Raw genomic sequence first — 26,498 nt, 5'->3', positions numbered from 1 at the left:
ACCTTAGTAGGGTTCCCAGGCTAGCTTTGCCCTATCACGCTCACAGAAATCCGAAGATCAATTGGTACAGTGGACAGCCTGTTTATTCCCCTCGGGAGACGTGTCCTGCATACATGCCATTCATTCATTCTGGTTTGTAAGTTATGAACAAACATGAACCCATTAGGACTCCCAAAACCGGAGGATGTTTGACAGTCAGTGACATAACATAGAGCTTGTGATTAATTTCTTTTGAGGTGAGAATTTCACTCGTTCACACTTTATTTGGATTGTCTGGATGCTCCATCTGTAGATACTCTACAGATGGCCATACTATCAACAAACTATCTGTTGATAAGCAACTGCTTGCTAAGGTTACGTTTAGCGTTAGGTTTAGAATAAGGGTTAGGGTTAGTAGATAGTTAGTTGAAATGTTCCTGATAGTTTGTAGAGCATCTACAGATGGACTATCCAAATAAAGTGTTACCTTTCACTCTGATATGAAGCTTCCTCTGGCACCTCTCTCCCTCCCTCCGTCTCTTTCCACCCCCCCCCCTCTCTCTTTACCTCTGCTTCTCTCCCTCTCTGGCCTGTCAGATCTCTTCCTTTCAGCAGGCTCATTGTAAACTAGGAAATGACATCACAACCCCTTACTATTTGTGTTCCTTGTATAAGCATCAAAATATTTAGCCCGTATATTTGCGTTTGTGTGTGTGTGGGTGGGTGCCACTAAGTACTGTTTCACTCAGCATGCCTCCCTCCATGCTCTGCTCCTTATACACTAATTAGGCAGATGATGGCTACTACAGGCAGACAAGAGGACACCAAAAGACCCCTGCTGCTGTCACACACCTCTGCCAACGAGGCTGCCCACACCACACATTCACACACACTTATACACACAGGCATGCACACACACATACAAGCACACACACACACACGTGCACACACACAATAGAGAAAGGCCAGATTGCAGTCATTGGCAGTCATAGAAGTAGGCCCCATTTCAGTAAAGCTTTTGTTATCCCTATACTTAAACAAGGAGTCTGGAATACCATTGACTTTTCCAAACCTACTGGATTTCTGCACACAATCCTACCCTGCAAAATGAAGTGTAGAGGTTCTTTCACAAAAGAAAGAGATGTGTTGGAGGAGAACACAGTGCAGGTATTGTTGTACTTGTCGTCTATTTGAGGTTTAAAAAGGCTTCTGAAGTTTGGAATTTCCACAAATAGAAGTCAGACTTGATTTTCCCTTGTGAAAAACATACCAACAACCCATTTAACAACAACTATTTATTATAATCCAAATAATAAATCACATTTCCTGTTGCGGCAGGATTATTTTCCTGCTGTAGCAAACTGGCTCAAATTAAGATCCGACATCTGTAGAGTGGAAGTGAGTGACAATGATGGAGTGAGAGCAAAGAGGACATGATGCTGGTATTACAGAGTAAAGTGGCTAGACGAGGGAGAATGAGAGCAGAGGCAGTTACTCACACAACACCAGAGTTTCATTTGAGGATAAAGATTTTTTTTTATTGAGGCATGTGTTCTTCCAGTGATATTAACTAAGGCTATATCCCGCACACACACACTAAAACATACACTTACTGTGCAGAGCCTTGTCTCCCAGAGCCTTCATCTTGATAGATCATCGTTAGAACTTTCTTACGTTGTGTCTTCAGTAGCCGAGTTGTTTTCCCAGAGCCTTCGTTAGTAACGTGGCTTTTAAAAACCTTTCGCAGGCCACTCGTGCCCTTTTGCATCACTTTATTCACAGCTCTCTGCTTAACACAGCCTAAACATCTTGATTCTATCTGTCTGACTGTGACAACTTCAAAACGAAGTTAACTACGAATACAAAGTTACCAAAGTATTTGTTAAAGACGGGTCAAGGATACAATTATGCTTCAAATGAAAAGCCAGATGACTGCTTTAAAAGACACATAGCCTATATAGGCCATGTAGCCTATTTCAATCATACTGAAATTAATGTAATGTTCAATCAATAGAGTTCTATTTTTCCACAAGGCTACTATCTGTAATTTTTGCCTCAATGTGTTTCATGATGTGTGACAACACTTGCGCAATTAAGTGCCCACTCTGTGATTTAGTGCATTAATATTGAGGAAGCATAATAAGCCTGCATCAGTAGCCTATTTGCAGCCATACTGTAGGTGGCAATATCTCATAGGAGGTGATCCATTGTCAGGATTGTGGGATAATTATAATTATAATGTAAAGGTAAGATTTGAATGGAGAAAGCTGATTTGAGAGTGCTGCTTTTATTTTGATCCAATCAGTATTGACACATGGTCTAACGACCCAAACGTTATGCCTCGCTACATTCTTGTTTGGGAAACACTCTTAAAGGGCGACTGCACTTCCTAATTTGTCCTGGTTTTCGATTTGGTCCGTTAATAAATGCTAGCGGCCATGGCTGAATTCAAACGTGAGTTGGTTTCGGGGTGTGGTGGTTTAATGTGGGTGAGTTCACAGGTGGGAATAGTTATTTAGCCAATTAGCTTCAGCTGGCTGGTGTGCGATCGGGGCGAAGATTGGTTTGGCTTTGGATAGCCTATCTCTGGGGATAGTTAGGGATGTCATTGGATTACACAATGTAAATGGAACAATAATTTCACGTGCATATTTTTTTGGTTGTCTCAGTAGCTCTTTCATGCAGCCAAATGACCTAGTGGCTTCACGAGTGGAATGTTATTCATATTTTTTATAATAATTTCATAATTAATTAATTAATCAACATTATACTTTTTTTTTTAAACTGCCGAAAATCTGGTGTTTTTATGTCAAACAGTTTTTGTTATATTTCAGTATTCTGTGATGTAAATAAAGTGTAATATTGGGATGCAAACTCAAAATTGAATACATTTCAACTATATCTGACATGGTCAAGGTGTCTTCCTATTTTAAAGCCCATAACCATGTGTGTGAGGTGTATACTTTGTTTCAAAGTAGATTTTTGAAGACTACCAAGAAACACTCAGTGTGACCCTGATTTAGCTCACTGCAGTAAAAGGTTAAATGCTTTCAATACTTGTATATACATTTTTACAATTGGTTTGAGGTTTTTAAGTCTTTCAAATTTGGAGCTATTCACGTTTTAATGTCCCAATATTGTGAAATTTACTGATGGTGCCCAACTTGCCCCACTATGTGAGGAACAAAACACTTTATGACCAAAATTACAGAGGCAGTAGCTCTTTAAAAAATAGGTTTGTGAATAACGATGCATCTGGTAAAATCATCGTAATGCTCAAGTTACATCGCAACTGGGAAACGAGGCCAGGGCCTGTACACAGAAATGCTACACGAAGAGCGAATCAAACAGGGTCCAAGGGTGACAGACTCTCAGTCTACACGAACCCTACCGGAAATGTACATCTTGTGTGAAAATTCGGCAAGGAATAAGCTAACAAACAATTCCTCCAGCTGTATACCCAGTGACTGGGTATAGCTCCTGGTCTGGGACTGTGAGGACCAGAGAAGTCCTTGCTACACATAGGAACACATGGCCCCAGCGGAAGGAAAAAACAATATTCATCACAGTCTGTGACACATCATCCATCCACAGACACAGAGGATATAGACTCAAAGATGATCATATTACCATGCACTATGTGAGGAACAAAACATGAAACAATGGGTGCGTTCGTAAATTCACTCTGCCTGTCTACTCCGATTTCAGAGCACTCTCGTCTGAGTGTGCCAGAGCGCAGAATAACTGATGAATTTACGAACGCTCAACACCCGTTGAATATGGCCCGTGTGAGTAAACGTCGCCAAAGAAAGCATACTTAAATTGTTGCCAGCAGCACAGTTACAGTCACCAACGCTCTGGATAACATGAAAACAGCCTAACCAGCTCTGCTAGATCGAGTAAACTGGTCCAAGTGAGGTGCTCTCTCATTTGTTTCTGGAAGTAGCTAGCAAGCTAGCCAACGTTAGCCAGTTAGCTTGGGTACTGGACTGCCTTTATGAGGTCTGAACGCTTGAATCAAGCATCCTCCTCGGCCAGCTCGTCCAGTGTGAGCGCTGAACGCTCCGAGAGCGAAATGCTCTGAATTTACGATCAGACAATCTGACCAACAATCTGAATTTACGAACGCCCAGAGCGCACTCTGGCACTCCAGATTGAATTTACTAACGTACCCAATATGTTCATCATCATCATCATCATACTTCTTTAACTCTCCAGATGGCTTACTGTATATACTGTATTCTTACATTACAGGAAGCGGGAGGGGACATGTTATTAATGCCACCAGTGTGACAGCTACGTGCTGCAACTTAGCAAGTAGATAGATATCTGTCTAAATCAATAAATATTCAATACATTGTGGAAACATTGAAATCCAACCCATTATCCTATCATTAAACATGCTTACATCTACATGTACAATACATCAGTCCAGCCACCCTTCCCACTAGCAGCAAAAATGCCCAATAGTGTCAGAGACGGAGGGAAAGAGAGAGGGGAATGGAGAGAGAGAGCGAGAGACTGACATTTGATCAATGTTGAATTGGTCATCCATAGACAAAGAAACCTGCATACAGACACATTGATTTATGATGGTTCTACACCTGGGTCAACCCCTTTTGTCTACTTCTCTCCCTGTCCCTCCATATCCCTCGCTCCCTGTCCCTCCATATCCCTGTCCCTCAGACCAGCGGGACCATGTCCGGTTGTCACACTTACAAAGTCTGTTCATGTGGTTTTCCAGCCGACTGGCTCTTGGCTGTTGTTTGTTTACCAGTGGTGGACCAAACAGACGAGCCAAAAGACACGAACACACTTCCCAAGTCTTCCACGGCTCTCCAGTGCCCGTCTGCTAAATTGGCCAGAAAATTGAAACTAATTTAGAGCAGTTAAAAAAATGGTGTTGTTGCTCCATTTGTTTCTTTTTTTAGCAATGGCTCTATTCATAGATGTTTTTACCGTCCAGGCTATTCAGAACAAAAAAACATTGAATTATTTATGTAAGTATTCACCGCCCAAATCTAATTGAATCTCTTGTATTTTTCATAAATAGGACATAGAAAAACAGATTTTCTGAAGTGTTTGATTAATTCGCCAGCTGTACAATAGAATGACGGGGCTTACATCCATGACCTTCTGGAACCTGTCAAGTGCGAGGTCGAACGTTAGTGAGTCAGCCGGTGAGTCAGGATCTGAGAGAGAGTGTGTCGAAATAAACCCAGTTTGTCCTCTGCTGGCTGTCTGGTCTGACCAGGGTGTACTCTGCCCAGTGTCGCCCGCCTATCCGTCCTTGCAGAGCAGTTAACTTTTGTGCCAGTCTAAATCAAGATGATGTCAAATCCCAGCCAAGGGACCAATGTATAGCTGAGAAAGATGGAAGGAGAGAGAGACGAGAGAAAGAGAGATAGTGAAAGAGAGAAAGAAAGAGAGAGAGAGAGAGAGAGAGAGAAGGTGGATCAAACGAAAGGATGAGAGAAAATGCAAGCACCTACACCTACAACCATCACCAGTCTCCTGAACATCTCACTGACACCGGGCATTCAAACAAGTACATCCTTCAGCATGCAATTATCTCCTTCACGGTCACCGCGTAAATGAATTACTATGATCATAGTAGGCGTCCACTTGTGATGATGTCATCAGGAGTGTGACGCTTGTTCTAGTTCATCAGAGAAAGAACAAATGTTTTCTTCCATGCAGTGTCCAGGAACAGGAACAGGAACTCCCACACACAACACAAGTACCTGACTAAGGTAACGTATACTAATACTAGGTTCTGTTTGCGCCTAGCAGAACTAGGCTAGGTGTGCGCGCACGACTGTGCTCTCATACGCCCTTAAATACCTTCATTTGAAAACACTACATTTGACCAATGACAGGCGAAAGGGCGTAGACGTCGGCTACCGAACTTCAAAATACAAAATGTTGTTTGAGCCGAACAGGCAAAAAAAAAAAACTGCCAAACACCAAAACCGACAAAAACAGCACACTTTTAGTCATTATATATGCGCGAAACGGAGCGCCACTTTTCGACTGGATATTATGCGACGGCCTTAATCCTGCATTATTCAGCCTCATGATATCCAGCCACAGAGGACAGTGAAAAAGAACTGGTCAAATCACACACAGAGAGACCAGACTCACCAGACAGAAAATAGTCTCAAAGTTCCTTCCATCCTGAGGGAAGTTACTGGAGTCCACAGCAGCCAGTCCTTCAACCCCTGTGGTGTGGACTACAGACAACCCAGTTCACTAATACACAAAGGTACATTACAGCAGGAAAACATGGGGTATTGGGGGCTTAGATAGTCCTCCACAACACCTAGGCCAACCCACTGTGGAAGAGAAACCAACCCTTTCATGTCCGGGTTGTCAGCTACATTGGGGTGGAGGAGACAAGGTCAGCAAGGACAAGGCTGGGGCATCCTCCACATCACCAGGAATTCACAAGCTGAACTGTCAACGCTCCCCACTCAGTTTAGTAGGGAGGTGGGCCTCATGATGGTGGTGTTGGAGGACCTCCAGACTGGCTGGTCCTCCCCAGGCCTTAAAGGGGTGTGTGGGGAGGTTACAGGGTGCTGGACAGAGAGAGACTGGGGGCTGGTGTTGAGACAGAGGTTAGATCTCCTCAATGGATTCAGCAGGGACCAGTCCTCTCTTCTTCCCACTGCTCAGCTTCAGGAAACCCTCATTGTCCTCACTCTTCCCCACACAGATCTGACAGAGAGAGAGGGAGAGACAGAGAGGGAGAGACAGAGAGGGAGAGACAGAGAGAGAGACAGAGAGGTTGAGACAGAGAGGGAGAGACAGAGAGGGAGACACAGAGAGGGAGAGACAGAGAGCGGAGAGAGAGAGACAGAGAAAGAGAGGGGAGAGAGAGACAGACAGAGGGAGAGAGAGAGAGAGAGAGAGACAGAGAGACAGACAGAGGGAGAGACAGAGAGAGAGAGACAGAGAGAGAGAGGGGAGAGAAAGACAGCGAGAGAGCAAGAGAGAGAAAGAGAGAGAGAAAGAGACAACGAGAGATTGAGAGAGAGAGAGGTAGGAAGGCAAAAAGAAACAAGGGTGTGTTAGGAAGGTTCAAATAGAAAGGCAGTGGAAGCAGACAAGAAATATATGGTTTGGCACAACTACAGGGCAAAGGAAGAAAGACGAGACAAAATGAGTGTCTCACCTGATCCTCCTTCACTGGCATGTGTCCCATCCCTCGGCTGGCAGGGACAGGCTGGGTGACCCTCCACACCCTCTCCCCTGGGCGCACCCTCTGAACGAAGTTAGCAGGGAAGAAGCCCACCTTGTCTCCACTCTTTCCCTGTCACACAGATGACACATAGAGTAAATAGTAAATATGACACATTCAAATACATTCAGTTCTGTATCCACGGAGTTGGGTGTTCACAATTATGTTCTCATTTAATTTGTCTGGATGTGTATGATTTTCAGTGTTTTGTAAACAATCCCATAAAATAGAGACCTGTGCATGAGTTTCTGTACCGGTGCTCTATGCTGAGTGACAGGCACGGAAGGGTTAATACGGAGCCTCGCTCCTCTCTGCCAGAGACTGAACGCAACCATATCCAGAACATTGAGAGTGACTGAAGCTCATTACCGACTCAGTAAAAAGCTCTTTCAGGTCGCAACGCTAGTTAAATTCATTATGTTTCCCTCTTAAAGCGATTTTCGGAGGAAATTATGTTTCTATTTCTGACTGTCTGGATGTTTAGGAGAGGCCAACATTATGGCAGGTGATACAGTTCACTCACACACACACACACACACACACACACACACACACACACACACACACACACACACACACACACACACACACACACACACACACACACACACACATTTACAGCTGTGTAGATCATTAATTGCCCACCTTCCACCACTCTTCATTAGAATCATCAGTGACCAGCACCCGATCACCAGGCCTGGGAGAGAGAAAGAAAGACAGAGAGGAAGATAAGGGATGGGGGCGGGGGGGAGGAGGGGAGAGAAAAAGCAGGGGGGAGAGAGTACATTAAAGCCAGCATTGAAAAAAGAGAAGAGACTCACACAGGGAGAGTGTGTTCATGATTTCAAACTCTGTGTGGTGTTTCTTTGTACACAGAATGCTACTCTTCACTTGGGATGAACTCCCCTCCCATGACTCAGAGGTGGCGGCTGGTATCCTAGCAGTTAAGAGTGTCGGTCCATAAACCGAAAGGTTTAATTCCCCGAGCCGACTAGGTGAAAAATCAGTTGATGTGCCCTTGATCAAGGCACGTCTGCTAAATGAATAACATGTAGGTAAGGAACAGGTGACTACACACAATAATGATGTTTAAAATAGCAACAATCATTGCATGTTTAACTGACGTAATAGCACCAATCAGTGGCAAGCATGGCGTCGGACAAACAGTGACTCTGTCTTGCTTTTTCTCCCTCTCAAACGTTCTCGCACGCACACACACAATTTACTCATACAGAATAACTCACAGCCCCCCCCCCCCCCCCCCCCCCCCCCCCCCTCCCCCCACAAAAAAAAAAAAACACACGCAGACATGCATGCACGACATAGAGCTGGCACAACAACCATATAACCGTTGGGGGTCTATGAGTTATTCTGTATGTGTAAATTGTGTGTGTGTGTGTGTGTGTGCGCGTCCGGTCCGGACGTTTGAGAGGGGGAAAGAGCAAGACAGAGTCACTGTGCTATGCCACTGATTGGTTCTATTACGTCAGTGGATGAAGACCGATATGAAAATAAAATAACAGTCTTAACCGTTTAAAGAAAAAAACATTATCGTGATGAGCCGAGCACTCGTACGGCTGACAGAAGGACGGGACGGCCGAGCACTCGTACGGCTGACAGAAGGACGGGACGGCCGAGCACTCGTACGGCTGACAGAAGGACGGGACGGCCGAGCACTCGTACGGCTGACAGAAGGACGGGACGGCCGAGCACTCGTACGGCTGACAGAAGGACGGGACGGCCGAGCACTCGTACGGCTGACAGAAGGACGGGACGGCCGAGCACTCGTACGGCTGACAGAAGGTCGGGACGGCCGAGCACTCGTACGGCTGACAGAAGGACGGGACGGCCGAGCACTCGTACGGCTGACAGAAGGACGGGACGGCCGAGCACTCGTACGGCTGACAGAAGGACGGGACGGCCGAGCACTCGTACGGCTGACAGAAGGACGGGACGGCCGAGCACTCGTACGGCTGACAGAAGGACGGGACGGCCGAGCACTCGTACGGCTGACAGAAGGACGGGACGGCCGAGCACTCGTACGGCTGACAGAAGGACGGGACGGCCGAGCACTCGTACGGCTGACAGAAGGACGGGACGGCCGAGCACTCGTACGGCTGACAGAAGGTCGGGACGGCCGAGCACTCGTACGGCTGACAGAAGGACGGGACGGCCGAGCACTCGTACGGCTGACAGAAGGACGGGACGGCCGAGCAGTCGTACGGCTGAGTCCATATCTGCGGTAACACAGATTCTAAACAACGCAATTAAACTTTGCTGAAACAAGCAAGGTGTTGTAGCAAACGAGCCTTCAGTAGCCTAGGCAACGCCCCCTTCCCTTGCAATGGCTGTTTGATATTGTGATGCAATAATTCCAATGGAAATGTAGAATGTTCATTCAAATGGTGTTGACTGATGTGGCTCATGCGATGTAATGTATTTTTTTGTATTGTCAGTTGACTTGAATCAACTAATCACAGCACATGTTGAAGCACTTCCTGCTTTTACTTCCACCCATTACGCCACCATGGACTTGAATGAGGATGCCCATTCTATTAATGATATTTCTATGGCAGCACATGCAGTCAGGAGCAGAGGAAAGGAGAAAATGTGGACATATTTTTTTCCCCAGGCTATTTGAACATTTCTTGCGTTGACCGCGGTCATTTGGCTGGCCAATTACCATCATCCAAAATACCATGGCCATCACAGCCCTATGCACAAGCACACACCCCTCACAAACACATAAACATGAATCAGACTCATGTACACAGACTACGCAGTATCCACTGTCCTATATACAGAGCTAGTGTACTGTACTGTCCTGTATACACACTGCTACTGTACTGTCCTGTATACACAGAGCTACTGTACTGTCCTGTATACACAGAGCTACTGTACTGTCCTGTATACACAGAGCTACTGTACTGTCCTGTATACACAGAGCTACTATACTGTCCTGTATACACAGAGCTACAGTACTGTATACACAGAGCTACTGTACTGTCCCCATTACACAAGTTCTCTCTATGAAGTCCCTTGGGTGTCTGCTCTGCTCTCCCTGCTGCCCTATTTGATCGTCCTGGCCTGTCACACTCTCTCTCTCTCTCTCTCTAGCTCACTCTCACTCACACACACACACACACACACACACACACACACACACACACACACACACACACACACACACACACACACACACACACACACACACACACACACACACAGACCCGTGAGACACCAGATGGCTGTGAACCATCCCCATGGCGATGTACCTCTTTATTACCTGCACCCACAGCTCTCTTCTCTCCCTAACACACATCCTGACCTTTATACTCTTCTATCTTTCCTCCCTCATCCCTGTCCTTCCTTCCTCCTCCTCTTCCTCCCTTCTACCCTCTCCCTGTTCTGCTGGCATTCTTTGCATCTGTTTTGTCTCTCCCTTCCCCCTTCCCCCTGTTTTTTCCTCCCTCTCTGTGCTCATGTCTGTTTCAAGCTGTTCTCTCCATCTAGACCCTCCATATTTCTCCTCATCCTTTCATCTCTAATTCATTTTCAGTGTCTTTATCATTCAGCCCCCACCCCACCCCAAAGCGGACAGTGTGTATGTGTGGGCGGTAATGGTCGCTGTGTTTTATCATTAGCCGTCTGCACCTCCTTAATGGTTCCTTCACATTGTCCCTTCTACAGATGGCAAGGATGTTTTAATCTTGAAGAAATGACAGATGCTGTAGAATACCGGGACGGACACACAAACCCACACAAACAGACCCCATTCAATCACTCACTCTAGTCCGAGGTCGTTGTGCTCCTGAGGCAGGAACTTGAAGAGCGCTACATACGTGTGGATGGAGTGAACCTCAATACGCCTGGGAACCTGGATGGACACAGACAGGGAGAAGGAATACAGACGGAAAAACCTTTTAGTTAAATATAGTGTCTCTGAACATAAGGTCAGTTAGCAGGAAGAGGACTGTGTGTGTGTGTGTGTGTGTGTACCTTCACACTGGTTTCCTCTACAGGCTCCTGGAGCTGCTCGCTGTCCCCACCCTCAGGTTCCGCCTTCTCGTTTTCACACGGAGGCAGATCTGACAGACAAGGAGATGCGTCACTCAGCCTGAACGATCAGGTCAGACAGAAAGCAAGGATGTACATACTCAAGACACACACACATACACACATAAATACACGAGGACACACACACGCGAACAGACACACACACGTGTTCTTACCCCCTGTCTCCTGTGGCATCTCCTCCTCCATGCTGTACTGCCTCTGCTCCCCCTCCTCTCCTCCTTCACCCTGAGAAACAGAGAAAAGAAATGGAAAAAGAGGGATTTAAGACAAAAAAAGATGGAACAGAGTGAGAGAGGACAAACTCGGGACACATCGAGACACTAAATGTGTTTCTGTAGTTTTCTACGTCAAACCCTTATTTTAGCAGGTAAGTTGACCGAGAACAGACTCTCAGGCTCTGAGTCATCTAGTTGAAGTGAGGGAGAATTGCTGGTTTTGCTAGAAACACAACAGGACATAGAGAAATAGGCTCACATGCAGGTGATGGAGCATGTGGAGATTGGGTCACATGATTGGGTACAGGGTCAAATGAAGGTGAAGGCCCCCTCTATAGAGTCACTAATTAACAGGCTGCGTGTCCCCGTGGTACAGGTGGTGACGTCATACCTGGCTGTGCGTGGGCGACTCGGACACGCTCCCAAAACTGGAGCGGCTCATCTGTGCCAGGGACGTCCCATAGCGCAGGGCTGCGTAAATAGGGTCCACCCCACGCCCCCGGCCTGCCCCTGAAAACACACACAGATATTTAAACCTTTACAGCAACACACGCACAGACAAGCAGCATCAGAGATGGGGAACTGCCGTCATAACTGACGTTAAGGGAGGCCCAGCCCAGAGCTCTAAATATAGGTGTAATGACCCAGTCCCAGACAGACAGTGACCTACTGAAGATCTGACAGAGGGCACCAGTGAAGTCCAAGTCTCTTTACAAGTTTGCACATTGTATTTTCAGGAAGTACATTGTCGTTTCAGTGCTCTGTGAGATGAAAGTCAAGCATTAGTGGTAGAGGCTGTATTGAGTTGATGTTTTTTCAATTTCGGTCAGAGTGAGAATCAGTTGGGACTGGTTCTCTATTCCAGGTAGAGCTCCATCAATTTAAACCAGTCATTTCCCTGCTCAACAGTCACTGTAATGGCAGTGAGGTGGGCTGTTCTGTACTACCTGATGTGTGTAATGATAGGTGATAATCCCAGCCTGCCCTGGCTCAGACCCAAGGTGAGTCCCAAACAGAACCCTATTCCCTTTATAGTGCCAAGGGGACAGGGTCCCATTTTGGAACACAAGCCCCGACGTCAAAGTGACAGACCTGGGGTTATGGTGGTGGGAGGGAGGGGGCAGGTTAACGGAACACTGATGGACGGAAGGAGGAAGGAAACAGGGAAGAAGGAAAGGACAGCAGGTGGAATGAGAGCTTGCCCTTATTCATAAGGATCTATTCTATAGGGTGAAGGACTTTAATCACATCCACTTCCTCTCAGGGCTAGGATACGACACACACATGCAGATAGACACGTGCAGAATACACACGTCTTCATGCACGACACCCCACACATGGATGCAGATATACAAATCCACACACACACACACAAACATTTTCTTTACTGGGCATGCTCACCTTGGGTGGGCAGCACCTCCTTGACGACAGCCAGCTGTTCGTTAACCAGCATGGGAGAGCTGAAGTTCCGCTTGAAGGCCCCGACCCCAGACTAACACACACAGAGGAGGGAGAATAATATGGATTTTCTGTTTACATTCATTCATTTTTATAGCCTGTAGTTCTGGGTTTTTATTTAGCTAATTTATAGAATTACATTACAGTAATTGAAGTAGAGAGAGAGGACGAGATAGGGCGGACTTAGCAGCAACAGTCTGACCAACAGTTGCCAAAAGTCAATACATGAGTATCCTGCGAGAAGTAATATTGCTAACATCACTGTGTTTTCTCTGGCTTAATTGTAAATCAATTAAACCTGCTGCCGGGGTCTCGACACGCGCAACCTTGCGCGGGCACACGCACGCACACTCACACACACATATTGAAGCACTCACACAAGCACGCAGCCTACTTACACGTTCCCAACTGCACACAGAACACACAAACAATTTCACACTGAATTAGGCATGGGGACTGTTTCAATGGAGATGTTGATTTCCCTGTGTGCTGACATTGAGATGAGCTATCAGCACTGTTATAAGGCAGGGGCAGAGTAACAGGGATGAATGGTGTTCCTTTGTTCCTTCCAAAGATATTCTGGCTTATCTATCTATCTATCTATCTATCTATCTATCTATCTATCTATCTATCTATCTATCTATCTATCTATCTATCTATCTATCTATCTATCTATCTATCTATCTATCTATATCTCTCTTTCTCTTTCTCTCTCTCTTTCTCTTTCTCTTTCTCTCTCTCTCTCCATCACACACTCCCTCTCAACTACTCAGTACAGTATTTTCTTCTACATCCAACAGCTCCTGAGTTCCTCAGTGAATTTCAAACAACGTTGTTCAGGGACCTGACTTCCCCTGCATACTAATGACTTATATCTGGCATCCTTGAAGGGATCAAGAAGGATCATGTGTGGTTTGAAACAGATAGGGAATATTTAGACAGGGAGAATTCAGACAGGGGAGCTTCTGCCTTCTACTAGAGGGACCACTCTGACCACTGATTAACAGACCGGTTTCAACAGCATCAGCAGTATCTATGCACACACAGCTGTACACAAATGCATACACACGCACACACACCTACAAACACTGCTGCATAGTCACTGCCCATTCCATATGTGTGCCCATACTGTTAGCAGCTTTTACTGCATACATGGACAGGACCTTGAGAAGCACTGATTCAGCCTTGGGGCCAGTACTGCAGGGGTTGCAGGGGGAGTGTGTGTGTGTGTGTGTGTGTGTGTGTGTGTGTGTGTGTGTGTGTGTGTGTGTGTGTGTGTGTGTGTGTGTGTGTGTGTGTGTGTGTGTGTGTGTGTGTGTGTCCAGATCTGTAGACCAGGGCAGGGAACATACCTTTCCATTGCAGGGCTGCTGGGACAACTCTGAGGTGCACCACAGGTGAGCACCCATCTTACAGGTTTTACACCGAAGACCCTGTTTAGAGTTACCTACAGACAGAGAGAGAGACAGAGAGAGAGAGAGAGAGAGAGAGAGAGAGAGAGAGAAGAGGTCATGAGCAGATGAGCTCCTGCATTTTTCAGCATGTTCTTAAAAAAATATAGATAAACATTTTTTTGTCAGGAACATATACAGGATGCTACCCTCTACAACATAACCTTCACTCCAAATTAAAACTCAAAACCTACAATCTGATTTTGGAATCACCTGGGATCTTACAACTACCAAAGATTATTATTCCAAAGCAGGACAGCAAATTCTCTGGAAAACAACCGAAACCTGAAAACACCATCTAACCTGGAACTGAGTGACTAATGTTTAGTCTGAAGCTATATTTTATTTCCAAAAGCCAAGAAGAAAAATACATTACTTTATGAGGACTGAATGCTAAATTAAGGCTGCCAAGCTTGATACAACTTCAATTAGCACTGATGTGTCAATTGAGAGGTGTCAAAGCCCTTTAGCCCAACAATGGCAGGAGAGTCACACAGTCGACTCCAACCAAATGGAGAGGCCTTAGAAGCTGCCTCCCGCTGTTCAGAGGTAATTAAAATACACTACCCTGTGTATGTAAAGAATGTTAAGACACGAAAATAGCACAAAATTTAGCTACTTATGGAAAATCAAGAGACACTTTTTGCTGACTATTATAAAAATGGGAACATCAGCAACCTCATCTTCCACACAGACCATCCCCTGGCATGGCACAGTGCTATATTAGCACACTACCCCTCTGTAGGGGGGGGGGGGGGGGGGGGGGGGGGGGGGGTGTTACCGAGGGGTGGAAACTCAGGATACTAGACAACGAGGACTCTGAGTCAGCTAATATAAATCTCTATAAGTATGCAACAGTATTGGTACAGGGCAACCCCAAACAGTTTCAGCTGGACTTTCACCTAATCAAAGAATTAGCTCAGCAGGAGAAGCTCTCCCTTGAGAAAGAAACTTCCACCCCGAGTGGGTCAGACCAGACCTCTTCATTATATATGAGCCACCCCCAGCGGAAAGTCAACCTCCCAGCACAGAGTAAGTACTACTCCCTCATTGAAATGAAGGATAAATTCACCCAGCTGGAGGTAAGGCAGGTGGAGCTGGAACAGCAGGTGATTACACTCCAATCAGCACAGACCCAGACAACAGTCCAGCACAACAACACCCCCTTAACCAGACCCGGAGAGCTGGAGGTGGAGAGAGACATATCTGCACTCTGGACTGTGGTGAGACAACTTCAACAGGAGAAAGAGCAGGAGCAGAACAGAGCACTCGAGGAGAGGATCAGACTGCTGGAGGAGAGGGTGAGGGGGGTGGCGTGTGACAGAGAACAACCTACTAGAGCGATGGCCACCCCCGCAGAGAAGCCAGCAGAACAGCCCACCTCAGTTCCCGACAAAAGTCTCAACACCACAGCAGAACAGTCCACCCCAGACCGACCCTGACCACGTCGACACCACAGCAGAACAGTCCACCCCAGACCGACCCTGACAACGTCGACACCACAGCAGAACAGTCCACCCCAGACCGACCCTGACCACGTTGACACCACAGCAGAACAGTCCACCCCAGACCGACCCTGACCACGTCGACATCACAGGAGAACAGTCCACCCCAGACCGACCCTGACCACGTCGACACCACAGCAGAACAGTCCACCCCAGACCGACCCTGACCACGTCGACATCACAGCGGGACAGACAAATGAAGAACCCCAAGCCCAGGGGATCTCACCCCCTCTGAGCACCCCCCCTGTCAGCCACCCTGATAGCGCTCCTGATAACCCCCCCACACCCACTGAGGACATACACAAGACGCAGGTTGTACTCCTTATGGACTCAAATGGGAAATATATACAAGGGAAAAAAAACGTTTTCCCAAACAGTGTGTCTAAACTCTGGTGTCCAAACACCCAGCGCGCCCTAGACCTTCTGTCTGAGGGCCAACTATGTTCACATAGTTACATAATAATACACACAGGCACAAACAACCTGAGAGCACAGCAGGAAAGGGTGGCCACAGCACTCAAAGGAGTGATTGAAAAAGCTTCTTCTACTTTCCCCAATGCACAAGTGGTTACATCCACCCTGCTACCATGAAAAGATTTCCACCCTGATACCATACAGCGGGAAAACGCTATAAGTATTTCCCGTGACTGTGCCTCAAAACCAAATGTTTACCTGGCCCACCACTCCACCCTGGACTTGAACAGCCTTTACGACCAGGTCCACCTATACAAGGCAGCAGTGCCCACCTTCGCCCGGACCCTAAAGGACATCGCTCTCAAACGCAGCCCCAACACTTCACACAGGAGCAACAGATCAATAGACACCCCGCCCAGACCAGCGAGACACTCTCCCAGACCTGCGGGACCCCCCCCCCCACGCTGAGAGGACCTACATCCAGACCTCATCCACACCCCCAACCCAACCAATCAACACCCCCCCCCAACCCAACCAGTCAACCATGCCCACACCCCATTTAGGCCCCGTCAGATCAGACTTATGCCCCTCCTGCCCACCCCATCCCCACAAAGAGGGCCCCAGATGCTCAACAGGCTCTGCTCACACTTACTGGCCTGAGGCCAAACCGCATGACCAACATCATTGGACACTTTATGGAACACAAAGCCTTCACTATCTCATCCTGGAATATCCAAGGCCTCATCCTGGAATATCCAAGGCCTGAGGCATTTGGCCTAAAGAGCAAATCAAATCAAATCAAATCAAATTTTATTTGTCACATACACATGGTTAGCAGATGTTAATGCGAGTGTAGCGAAATGCTTGTGCTTCTAGTTCCGACAATGCAGTAATAACGAACAAGTAATCTAACTAACAATTCCAAAAAACTACTGTCTTATAACAGTGTAAGGGCATAAAGAATATGTACATAAGGATATATGAATGAGTGATGGCACAGAGGAGCATAGGCAAGATACAGTAGATGGTATCGAGTACAGTATATACATATGAGATGAGTATGTAAACAAAGTGGCATAGTTAAAGTGGCTAGTGATACATGTATTACATAAGGATGCAGTCGATGATATAGAGTACAGTATCTACGTATGCATATGAGATGAATAATGTAGGGTAAGTAACATTATATAAGGTAGCATTGTTTAAAGTGGCTAGTGATATATTTACATCATTTCCCATCAATTCCCATTATTAAAGTGGCTGGAGTAGAGTCAGTGTCGTTGACAGTGTGTTGGCAGTAGCCACTCAATGTTAGTGGTGGCTGTTTAACAGTCTGATGGCCTTGAGATAGAAGCTGTTTTTCAGTCTCTCGGTCCCAGCTTTGATGCACCTGTACTGACCTCGCCTTCTGGATGACAGCGGGGTGAACAGGCAGTGGCTCGGGTGGTTGATGTCCTTGAAGATCTTTATGGCCTTCCTGTAGCATCGGGTGGTGTAGGTGTCCTGGAGGGCAGGTAGTTTGCCCCCGGTGATGCGTTGTGCAGACCTCACTACCCTCTGGAGAGCCTTACGGTTGAGGGCGGTGCAGTTGCCATACCAGGCGGTGATACAGCCCGCCAGGATGCTCTCGATTGTGCATCTGTAGAAGTTTGTGAGTGCTTTTGGTGACAAGCCGAATTTCTTCAGCCTCCTGAGGTTGAAGAGGCACTGCTGCGCCTTCCTCACGATGCTGTCTGTGTGAGTGGACCAATTCAGTTTGTCTGTGATGTGTATGCCGAGGAACTTAAAACTTGCTACCCTCTCCACTACTGTTCCATCGATGTGGATGGGGGGGTGTTCCCTCTGCTGTTTCCTGAAGTCCACAATCATCTCCTTAGTTTTGTTGACGTTGAGTGTGAGGTTATTTTCCTGACACCACACTCCGAGGGCCCTCACCTCCTCCCTGTAGGCCGTCTCGTCGTTGTTGGTAATCAAGCCTACCACTGTTGTGTCGTCCGCAAACTTGATGATTGAGTTGGAGGCGTGCGTGGCCACGCAGTCGTGGGTGAACAGGGAGTACAGGAGAGGGCTCAGAACACACGCCTTGTGGGGCCCCAGTGTTGAGGATCAGCGGGGAGGAGATGTTGTTGCCTACCCTCACCACATGGGGGCGGCCCGTCAGGAAGTCCAGTACCCAGTTGCACAGGGCGGGGTCGAGACCCAGGGTCTCGAGCTTGATGACGAGCTTGGAGGGTACTATGGTGTTGAATGCCGAGCTGTAGTCGATGAACAGCATTCTCACATAGGTATTCCTCTTGTCCAGATGGGTTAGGGCAGTGTGCAGTGTGGTTGAGATTGCATCGTCTGTGGACCTATTTGGGCGGTAAGCAAATTGGAGTGGGTCTAGGGTGTCAGGTAGGGTGGAGGTGATATGGTCCTTGACTAGTCTCTCAAAGCACTTTATGATGACGGATGTGAGTGCTACGGGGCGGTAGTCGTTTAGCTCAGTTACCTTAGCTTTCTTGGGAACAGGAACAATGGTGGCCCTCTTGAAGCATGTGGGAACAGCAGACTGGTATAGGGATTGATTGAATATGTCCGTAAACACACCGGCCAGCTGGTCTGCGCATGCTCTGAGGGCGCGGCTGGGGATGCCGTCTGGGCCTGCAGCCTTGCGAGGGTTAACACGTTTAAATGTCTTACTCACTTCGGCTGCAGTGAAGGAGAGACTGCATGTTTTCGTTGCAGGCCGTGTCAGTGGCACTGTATTGTCCTCAAAGCGGGCAAAAAAGTTATTTAGTCTGCCTGGGAGAAAGACATCCTGGTCCGTGACTGGGCTGGGTTTCTTCCTGTAGTCCGTGATTGACTGTAGACCCTGCCACATGCCTCTTGTGTCTGAGCCGTTGAATTGAGATTCTACTTTGTCTCTGTACTGGCGCTTAGCTTGTTTGATAGCCTTGCGGAGGGAATAGCTGCACTGTTTGTATTCAGTCATGTTACCAGACACCTTGCCCTGATTAAAAGCAGTGGTTCGCGCCTTCAGTTTCACACGAATGCTGCCATCAATCCACGGTTTCTGGTTAGGGAATGTTTTAATCGTTGCTATGGGAACGACATCTTCAACGCACGTTCTAATGAACTCGCACACCGAATCAGCGTATTTGTCAATGTTGTTGTCTGACGCAATACGAAACATCTCCCAGTCCACGTGATGGAAGCAGTCTTGGAGTGTGGAGTCAGCTTGGTCAGACCAGCGTTGGACAGACCTCAGCGTGGGAGCTTCTTGTTTTAGTTTCTGTCTGTAGGCAGGGATCAACAAAATGGAGTCGTGGTCAGCTTTACCGAAAGGGGGGCGGGGCAGGGCCTTATATGCATCGCGGAAGTTAGAGTAACAATGATCCAGGGTCTTTCCACCCCTGGTTGCGCAATCGATATGCTGATAAAATTTAGGGAGTCTTGTTTTCAGATTAGCCTTGTTAAAATCCCCAGCTACAATGAATGCAGCCTCCGGATAAATCGTCTCCAGTTTGCAGAGAGTTAAATAAAGTTCGTTCAGAGCCATCGATGTGTCTGCTTGGGGGGGGATATATACGGCTGTGATTATAATCGAAGAGAATTCTCTTGGTAGATAATGCGGTCTACATTTGATTGTGAGGAATTCTAAATCAGGTGAACAGAAGGATTGGAGTTCCTGTATGTTTCTTTCATCACACCATGTCACGTTAGTCATAAGGCATACGCCCCCGCCCCTCTTCTTACCAGAGAGATGTTTGTTTCTGTCGGCGCGATGCATGGAGAAACCCGCTGGCTGCACCGCTTCGGATAGAGTCTCTCCAGTTAGCCATGTTTCCGTGAAGCAGAGAACGTTACAGTCTCTGATGTCCCTCTGGAATGCTACCCTTGCTCGGATTTCATCAACCTTGTTGTCAAGAGACTGGACATTGGCAAGAAGAATGCTAGGGAGTGGTGCACGGTGTGCCCGTCTCCGGAGTCTGACCAGAAGACCGCCTCGTTTCCCTCTTTTTCTGAGTCGTTTTTTTGGGTCGCTGCATGTAATCCACTCCGTTGCACTGGTTGTAAGGCAGAACACAGGATCCGCATCGCGAAAAACATATTCTTGGTCGTACTGATGGTGAGTTGACGCTGATCTTATATTCAGTAGTTCTTCTCGGCTGTATGTAATGAAACCTAAGATGACCTGGGGTACTAGTGTAAGAAAAAAAAAGAAAAAAAAACTGCATAGTTTCCTAGGAACGCGAAGCGAGGCGGCCATCTCTGTCGGCGCCCTTTGCCAGCAGGAACCTGGACTTCATCAAAGAAATCAGAAATACAGACATTGTCATCCTACAAGAAACATGGTATAGAGGAGACGGACCCACTGGTTGCCCTCAAGGTTACAGAGAGCTGGTAGTCCCATCCACCAAACTACCAGGTGTGAAACAGAGAAGGGACTCTGGGGGTATGCTAATTTGGTATAGAGCAGACCTAACTCAGTCCATTAAATTAATCAAAACAGGAACATTTTACAATTGGCTAGAAATTCAAAAGGAAATTATCTTAATGGAGAAGAATGTCCTCCTGTGTGCTACCTATATCCCCCCACTAGATTCCCCATGCTTTAATGAAGACAGCTTCTCCATCCTGGAGGGGGAAATCAATCATTTCCAGGCCCAGGGACATGTATTAGTCTGTGGCGACCTAAATGCCAGAACCGGACAAGAACCTGACATCCTCAGAGGTGGAGGTGACAGCATTCCCTCCCACATATGAGCCCCTAGGCACAACTATGACAACATAACTAACAAAAACGGGTCACAACTCCTGCAGCTCTGTCACACGCTGTGTATGTACATAGTCAATGGTAGGCTTCGAGGGGACTCCTATGGTAGGTACAGCTATAGCTCATCTCTTGGCAGTAGTACTGTAGACTACTTTATCACTGACCTCAACCCAGAGTCTCTCAGAGCGTTCACAGTCAGCCCACTGACTCCCCTATCAGATCACAGCAAAAGCACAGTCTACTTGAAAAGAGCAATACTCAATCATGAGGCATCAAAGCCAAAGGAACTCAGTAATATTAAGAAATGCTATAGATGGAAGGAATGTAGTGTGAAAACCTACCAAAAAAAACAATTAGGCAACAACAAATTCAATCCCTTTTAGACAATTTCCTGGACAAAATGTTCCACTGTAATAGTGAAGGTGTAAACTTGCCAGTAGAAAATCTAAACAGTAAATTTGACCCCCCCAGCTTCCCTATCAAATCTAAAAATGTCAAACAGAAAACCGAATAAAATTAACAACAATGACAAATGGTTTGATGAAGAATGATAAAACCTAAGAAAGAAATTGAGAAACCTGTCCAACCAAAAACATAGAGAGACGGAAAACCTGAGTCTACGCCTTCACTATGGTGAATCACTAAAACAATACAGAAATACACTATGAAAAAAGAAGGAACAGCACATCAGAAATCAGCTCAGTGTAATTGAATAATCCATAGACTCTAACCACTTCTGGGAAAATTGGAAAACATTAAACAAACAGCAACACGAAGAACTATCTATCCAAAATGGAGATGTCTGGGTAAACCACTTCTCCAATCTTTTTGGCTCTATAACAAAGAACAAAGAGCAAAAACATATACATGATCAAATACAAATCTTAGAATGAACTATTAAAGACTACCAGAACCCACTTTATTCTCCAATTACCTTTAATTCACTACAGGACAAAATAAAAACCCTCCAACCCAAAAAAGCCTGTGGTGTTGATGATAACCTCAATGAAATGATCAAATATACAGAGAACAAATTCCAATTGGCCATACTAAAACTCTTTAACATCATCCTTAGCTCTGGCATTTCCCCCAATATTTGGAACCAAGGACTGATCACCTCAATCCAAAAGTGGAGACAAGTTTGACCCCAATAACTACCGTGAGATATGCGTCAACAGCAACCTTGGTAAAATCCTCTGCATTATAATTAACAACAGACTCGTACATTTCCTCAGTGAAAACAATGTACTGAGCAAATGTCAAATGGGCTTTTTACCAAATGATCGTACGACAGACCACGTATTCACCCTGCACACCCTAACAGACTCAGTGAGCATAGTTTTCCTATTGAGAAAGGCTGCCGTAGGCAGACCTGGCTCTCAAGAGAAGACAGGCTATGTGCACACTGACCCACAAAATGAGGTGGAAATTGAGCTGCACTTCCTAACCTCCTGCCAAATAGATGACCATATTAGAGACACATATTTCCCTCAGATTACACAGACCCACAAAGAATTCGAAAAAATACCAGATTTTGATGGACTCCCATATCTACTGCGTGAAATACCACAGTGTGCCATCACGGCAGCAAGATGTGTGACCTGTTGCCACAAGAAAATGGCAACCAGTGAAGAACAAACACCTTTGTAAATACAACCCATATTTATGTTTATTTATTTTCCCTTTTGTACTTTAACCATTTGTACATTGTTACAACACTGTGTATATATACATAATATGACATTTGTAATGTCTTTATTCTTTTGGAACGTCTGTGGGTGTAATGTTTACTGTTCATTTTGATTGTTTATTTCAATTTAGCATATTATCTACTTCACTTGCTTTGGCAATGTTAACAGATGTTTCCCATGCCAATAAAGCCCCTTGAATTGAATTGAATTGAGAGAGAAAGGGAGAGGGGGAGAGTGAGGAGTGGTTAGAGAGAGAGAGAAAAGAGAGAGGGGGGAGGTTGAGAGAGGGGGTAAGAGAGAGGGGGGATTGAGAGAGAGGAAGAGAGAGACAGAATGTAGTAATAAATAAGGTTGGCATGTGATCAAAGCAGGTTCCTGTTTGATGTAAATCTCATCTCAGTCGTCCAGAGAGGGTTGATCAAGCACTGCCCTACTTCTATTGTGCTGCACTGCCTGCTGAACTAAGCAGTGCATTATCAACGGTCCCTCTCAAAACATAGAGAGACTGACAACCAGCTGGAGGCATTTGGGTTCTATTTGGTTTTTAGTCACACCAATTCTCATCAAGCATTGTCTTAGGAACAAGCCTAGTTAGAGTGGAAAAATGTTCTTTGTCCTTTTTCTAAGATCTAATTCGTTTTGCGTTTGTTCTTTTCTATGTTGGAGAGTAAGAAGACAATCCCTATGTCATTCAGCTGCATTGTTTTGAGTCATCCAAACAATTTATTTCCAGTTCAAGGTTTACTTATTCACTGGTGCCAAAAATAATGTTTAGAAGGATTTAGTCTAGAGCCCTATGATTACCAATCCATAACAAAGATGTGGAAACACTAACCAAACAATACATGAACTGAACTGAATGAGGAGAGACTGGGAGAGACTGGGAGAGAGGGGAGAAACAGGGAGAGAAGAGAGACATAGAGAGGAGAGACAGAGAGACAGAGGAGAGACTGGGCGAGAGAGAGGAGACACAGAGAGAGGAGACACAGAGAAAGGAGAGACAGTGAGAGGAGAGACAGAGAGATGAGAGACAGAGAGCGGAGAGACAGAGAGAGGAGAGACAGAGAGACAGAGGAGAGACTGGGAGAGAGAGAGGAGACACAGAGAGAGGAGACACAGAGAAAGGAGAGACAGAGAGAGGAGAGACAGAGAGATGAGAGACAGAGAGCGGAGAGACAGAGAGAGAGGAGACAGAGAGAGGAGAGACAGAGAGAGAGAGAGAGAGAGGAGAGACTGGGAGAGAGAGAGGAGGGACAGAGAGAGGAGAGAGAGAGGAGAGACAGAGAGAGAGAGAGGAGAGACTGATAAGAGACACAGAGAGAGTAGAGACAGAGAGAGGAGAGACTGGGAGAGAGAGAGGAGAGACAGAGAGACTGGGAGAGAGAGAGGAGAGACTATGAGAGAGGAGAGACAGAGAGACTGGGAGAGAGAGGAGAGACTAGGGGAGAAAGAGGAGAGACTATGACAGAGGAGAGACAGAGAGACTGGGAGAGAGAGGAGAGACTAGGGGAGAAAGAGGAGAGACTATGAGAGAGGAGAGACAGAGAGACTGGGAGAGAGAGGAGAGACTAGGGGAGAAAGAGGAGAGACTATGAGAGAGGAGAGACAGAGAGACTGGGAGAGAGAGGAGAGACTATGACAGAGGAGAGACTATGAGATAGGAGAGACAGAGAGACTGGGAGAGAGAGGAGAGACTAGGGGAGAAAGAGGAGAGACTATGAGAGAGGAGAGACAGAGAGACTGGGAGAGAGAGGAGAGACTAGGGGAGAAAGAGGAGAGACTATGAGAGAGGAGAGACTGGGAGAGAGAGGAGAGACTAGGGGAGAAAGAGGAGAGACTATGACAGAGGAGAGACAGAGAGACTGGGAGAGAGAGGAGAGACTAGGGGAGAAAGAGGAGAGACTATGAGAGAGGAGAGACAGAGAGACTGGGAGAGAGAGGAGAGACTAGGGGAGAAAGAGGAGAGACTATGACAGAGGAGAGACAGAGAGACTGGGAGAGAGAGGAGAGACTAGGGGAGAAAGAGGAGAGACTATGAGAGAGGAGAGACAGAGAGACTGGGAGAGAGAGGAGAGACTAGGGGAGAAAGAGGAGAGACTATGAGAGAGGAGAGACAGAGAGACTGGGAGAGAGAGGAGAGACTATGACAGAGGAGAGACTATGAGAGAGGAGAGACAGAGAGACTGGGAGAGAAAGAGAAAGAGACTGGGAGCAATGAGACAGGCTACAGGACAGCTGGATCAGCTGGTGTGTTGAAGAAACAATGATGACGTAAGCAAACACAAGCAAAAACAAAGAGGAATAAAATAGCTTCTGCAATCAATCATGGTGACAGGAAGTAGATTTAGCAAAGAGGAAAAGAGTATGAGAATGTTAAACCTATACACACGCAGCAGCATATCAAATCAAGGGCACGGGAACACGCAAACTAGACTTGCCCTCAGCTTCTCATTCCAATCATACTGTATGCTTTATGTCTGAAAACCCAGAATACACACAAGAGTGGAGTGTAATACCATTCCTGTGGTACCTCTGCTATTCTCCTGCATAAATTCCAATTATAATCCACCTAATGTTTGCTTCACTGTTATCAATATTACATTGTTATTGCTATTGAATAGGAATTAAATTACGTGAGTAATTTCAACTAATTATTCCAGTCATTAGCTACCTAGTCAGGTGCTGCCTTTGAAGTCTGTTCACTTAATAGTCAAGTGGATTCTAGTATAATGGATAGTGGCAGTGACCTAATAAAGTAATAACACTGACCAGCTAGAAATACAAGATCAAGTAACCAGGAGAAATGGCTGAATGAAGCAACTAATCCTACATAGACACTGAGGCCTAAGCAGGCTGGTAGTGTCGAGAGGCCTGGGAGTAAAGTAGGCACCTTACCCACGATCAGGTGCTTGCAGAGCTGGCAGTGGGTGGGCTTGCGGAAAATGTGCTCCTGGAAGCAGTGGTTCACCTGCGTCAGTGGGCGGGTTGGGGGCGGGGCCTTGGAAGACAGCGAGGGGGAGGGGCTTAGAGACGGGGAGTGGGAGCAGAGGGAGGGGTTGGGGCTGAGTGACGGAGAGCGGGAGGGTGAGCATTCACTGGCGAGGGGAGAGCCAGGGGGCGGGGAGGGGGGTGGCGGGTCGGTGATGAAGTCTGGGGGGAGACGGGCGTCACTGTAGGACCTCTGGAAGAAGTTCTCCACACTCTTACTGCGCATCAGGGTCTTAAAGGAGAGGGAGCGCTTCAGACGCTGGAGCTGCAGGGAGGGAGAGAGGAGAGAGGGGAGCATGAGGAGAACATTCACAACAGATATCAACACGTGAGGGATTTCACAGGTACAATAACAGGTGTACGTACCAGTTGTTCCCCCGAGAGAATGAACAAGCAATTTTCCATTGCCAATTCGTTTCCATAGAACATGTAGTTCCATAAACAAGTGATGTTGACTCACCATTTCATGAAAAACCAACAGCACAAAAGGACATTAGCACTCGCATGGAAAATAATCATTTGTGAAATGCCATTTAGTTGGGTTTCATGTAAGGTTGCTAGCCCGTAACCCACTGGGCACAGACGCCAATTCAAAGTCATGTCAAAGTCATTTTGTTGAAATGACATGGAAACAACATTGACTCAACCAGATTGTGCCGAGTGGGAAGGCTTTACGTTGAGGTTTGAATGTGTGTAAATAAAATGTCCCTGGTTCGGCAGG

General features: G+C 46.5%; 1 protein-coding gene across 1 annotated transcript; it reads right to left on the bottom strand.

Annotated features, from left to right (window-relative positions):
* Positions 1–1,495: 1,495 nt before the first annotated feature.
* On the bottom strand, positions 1,496–26,038 carry LOC109891916 (SH3 and cysteine-rich domain-containing protein 2). Its single transcript, XM_031827293.1, has 10 exons — positions 25,685–26,038; positions 14,322–14,416; positions 12,913–13,003; positions 11,903–12,021; positions 11,452–11,521; positions 11,219–11,307; positions 11,008–11,096; positions 7,865–7,916; positions 7,154–7,291; positions 1,496–6,696 (listed from the first exon to the last, which is right to left on the bottom strand). Exons 1-10 carry the CDS (start codon positions 26,001–26,003, stop codon positions 6,598–6,600), a joined length of 1,161 nt encoding a protein of 386 aa, XP_031683153.1. The 5' UTR covers positions 26,004–26,038; the 3' UTR covers positions 1,496–6,597.
* Positions 26,039–26,498: the final 460 nt, after the last annotated feature.

This window comes from Oncorhynchus kisutch, linkage group LG6 (assembly GCF_002021735.2).
Source record: "Oncorhynchus kisutch isolate 150728-3 linkage group LG6, Okis_V2, whole genome shotgun sequence".
NCBI classification, from domain to species: domain Eukaryota; kingdom Metazoa; phylum Chordata; class Actinopteri; order Salmoniformes; family Salmonidae; genus Oncorhynchus; species Oncorhynchus kisutch.
Note: the sequence above shows the minus strand (reverse complement) of the source record. Positions and strands in the feature narration are given on the sequence as shown.

Coding starts and splice junctions, on each gene's coding strand:
- LOC109891916 (XM_031827293.1), bottom strand. CDS start 26,003: ATGCGCAGTAAGAGTGTGGAGAACTTCTTCCAGAGGTCCTACAGTGAC. Junction 11,522..11,902: donor AGTCGCCCACGCACAGCCAG/GTATGACGTCAC, acceptor TCTGTTTCTCAG/GGTGAAGGAGGAGAGGAGGG. Junction 11,308..11,451: donor GATGCCACAGGAGACAGGGG/GTAAGAACACGT, acceptor CTTGTCTGTCAG/ATCTGCCTCCGTGTGAAAAC.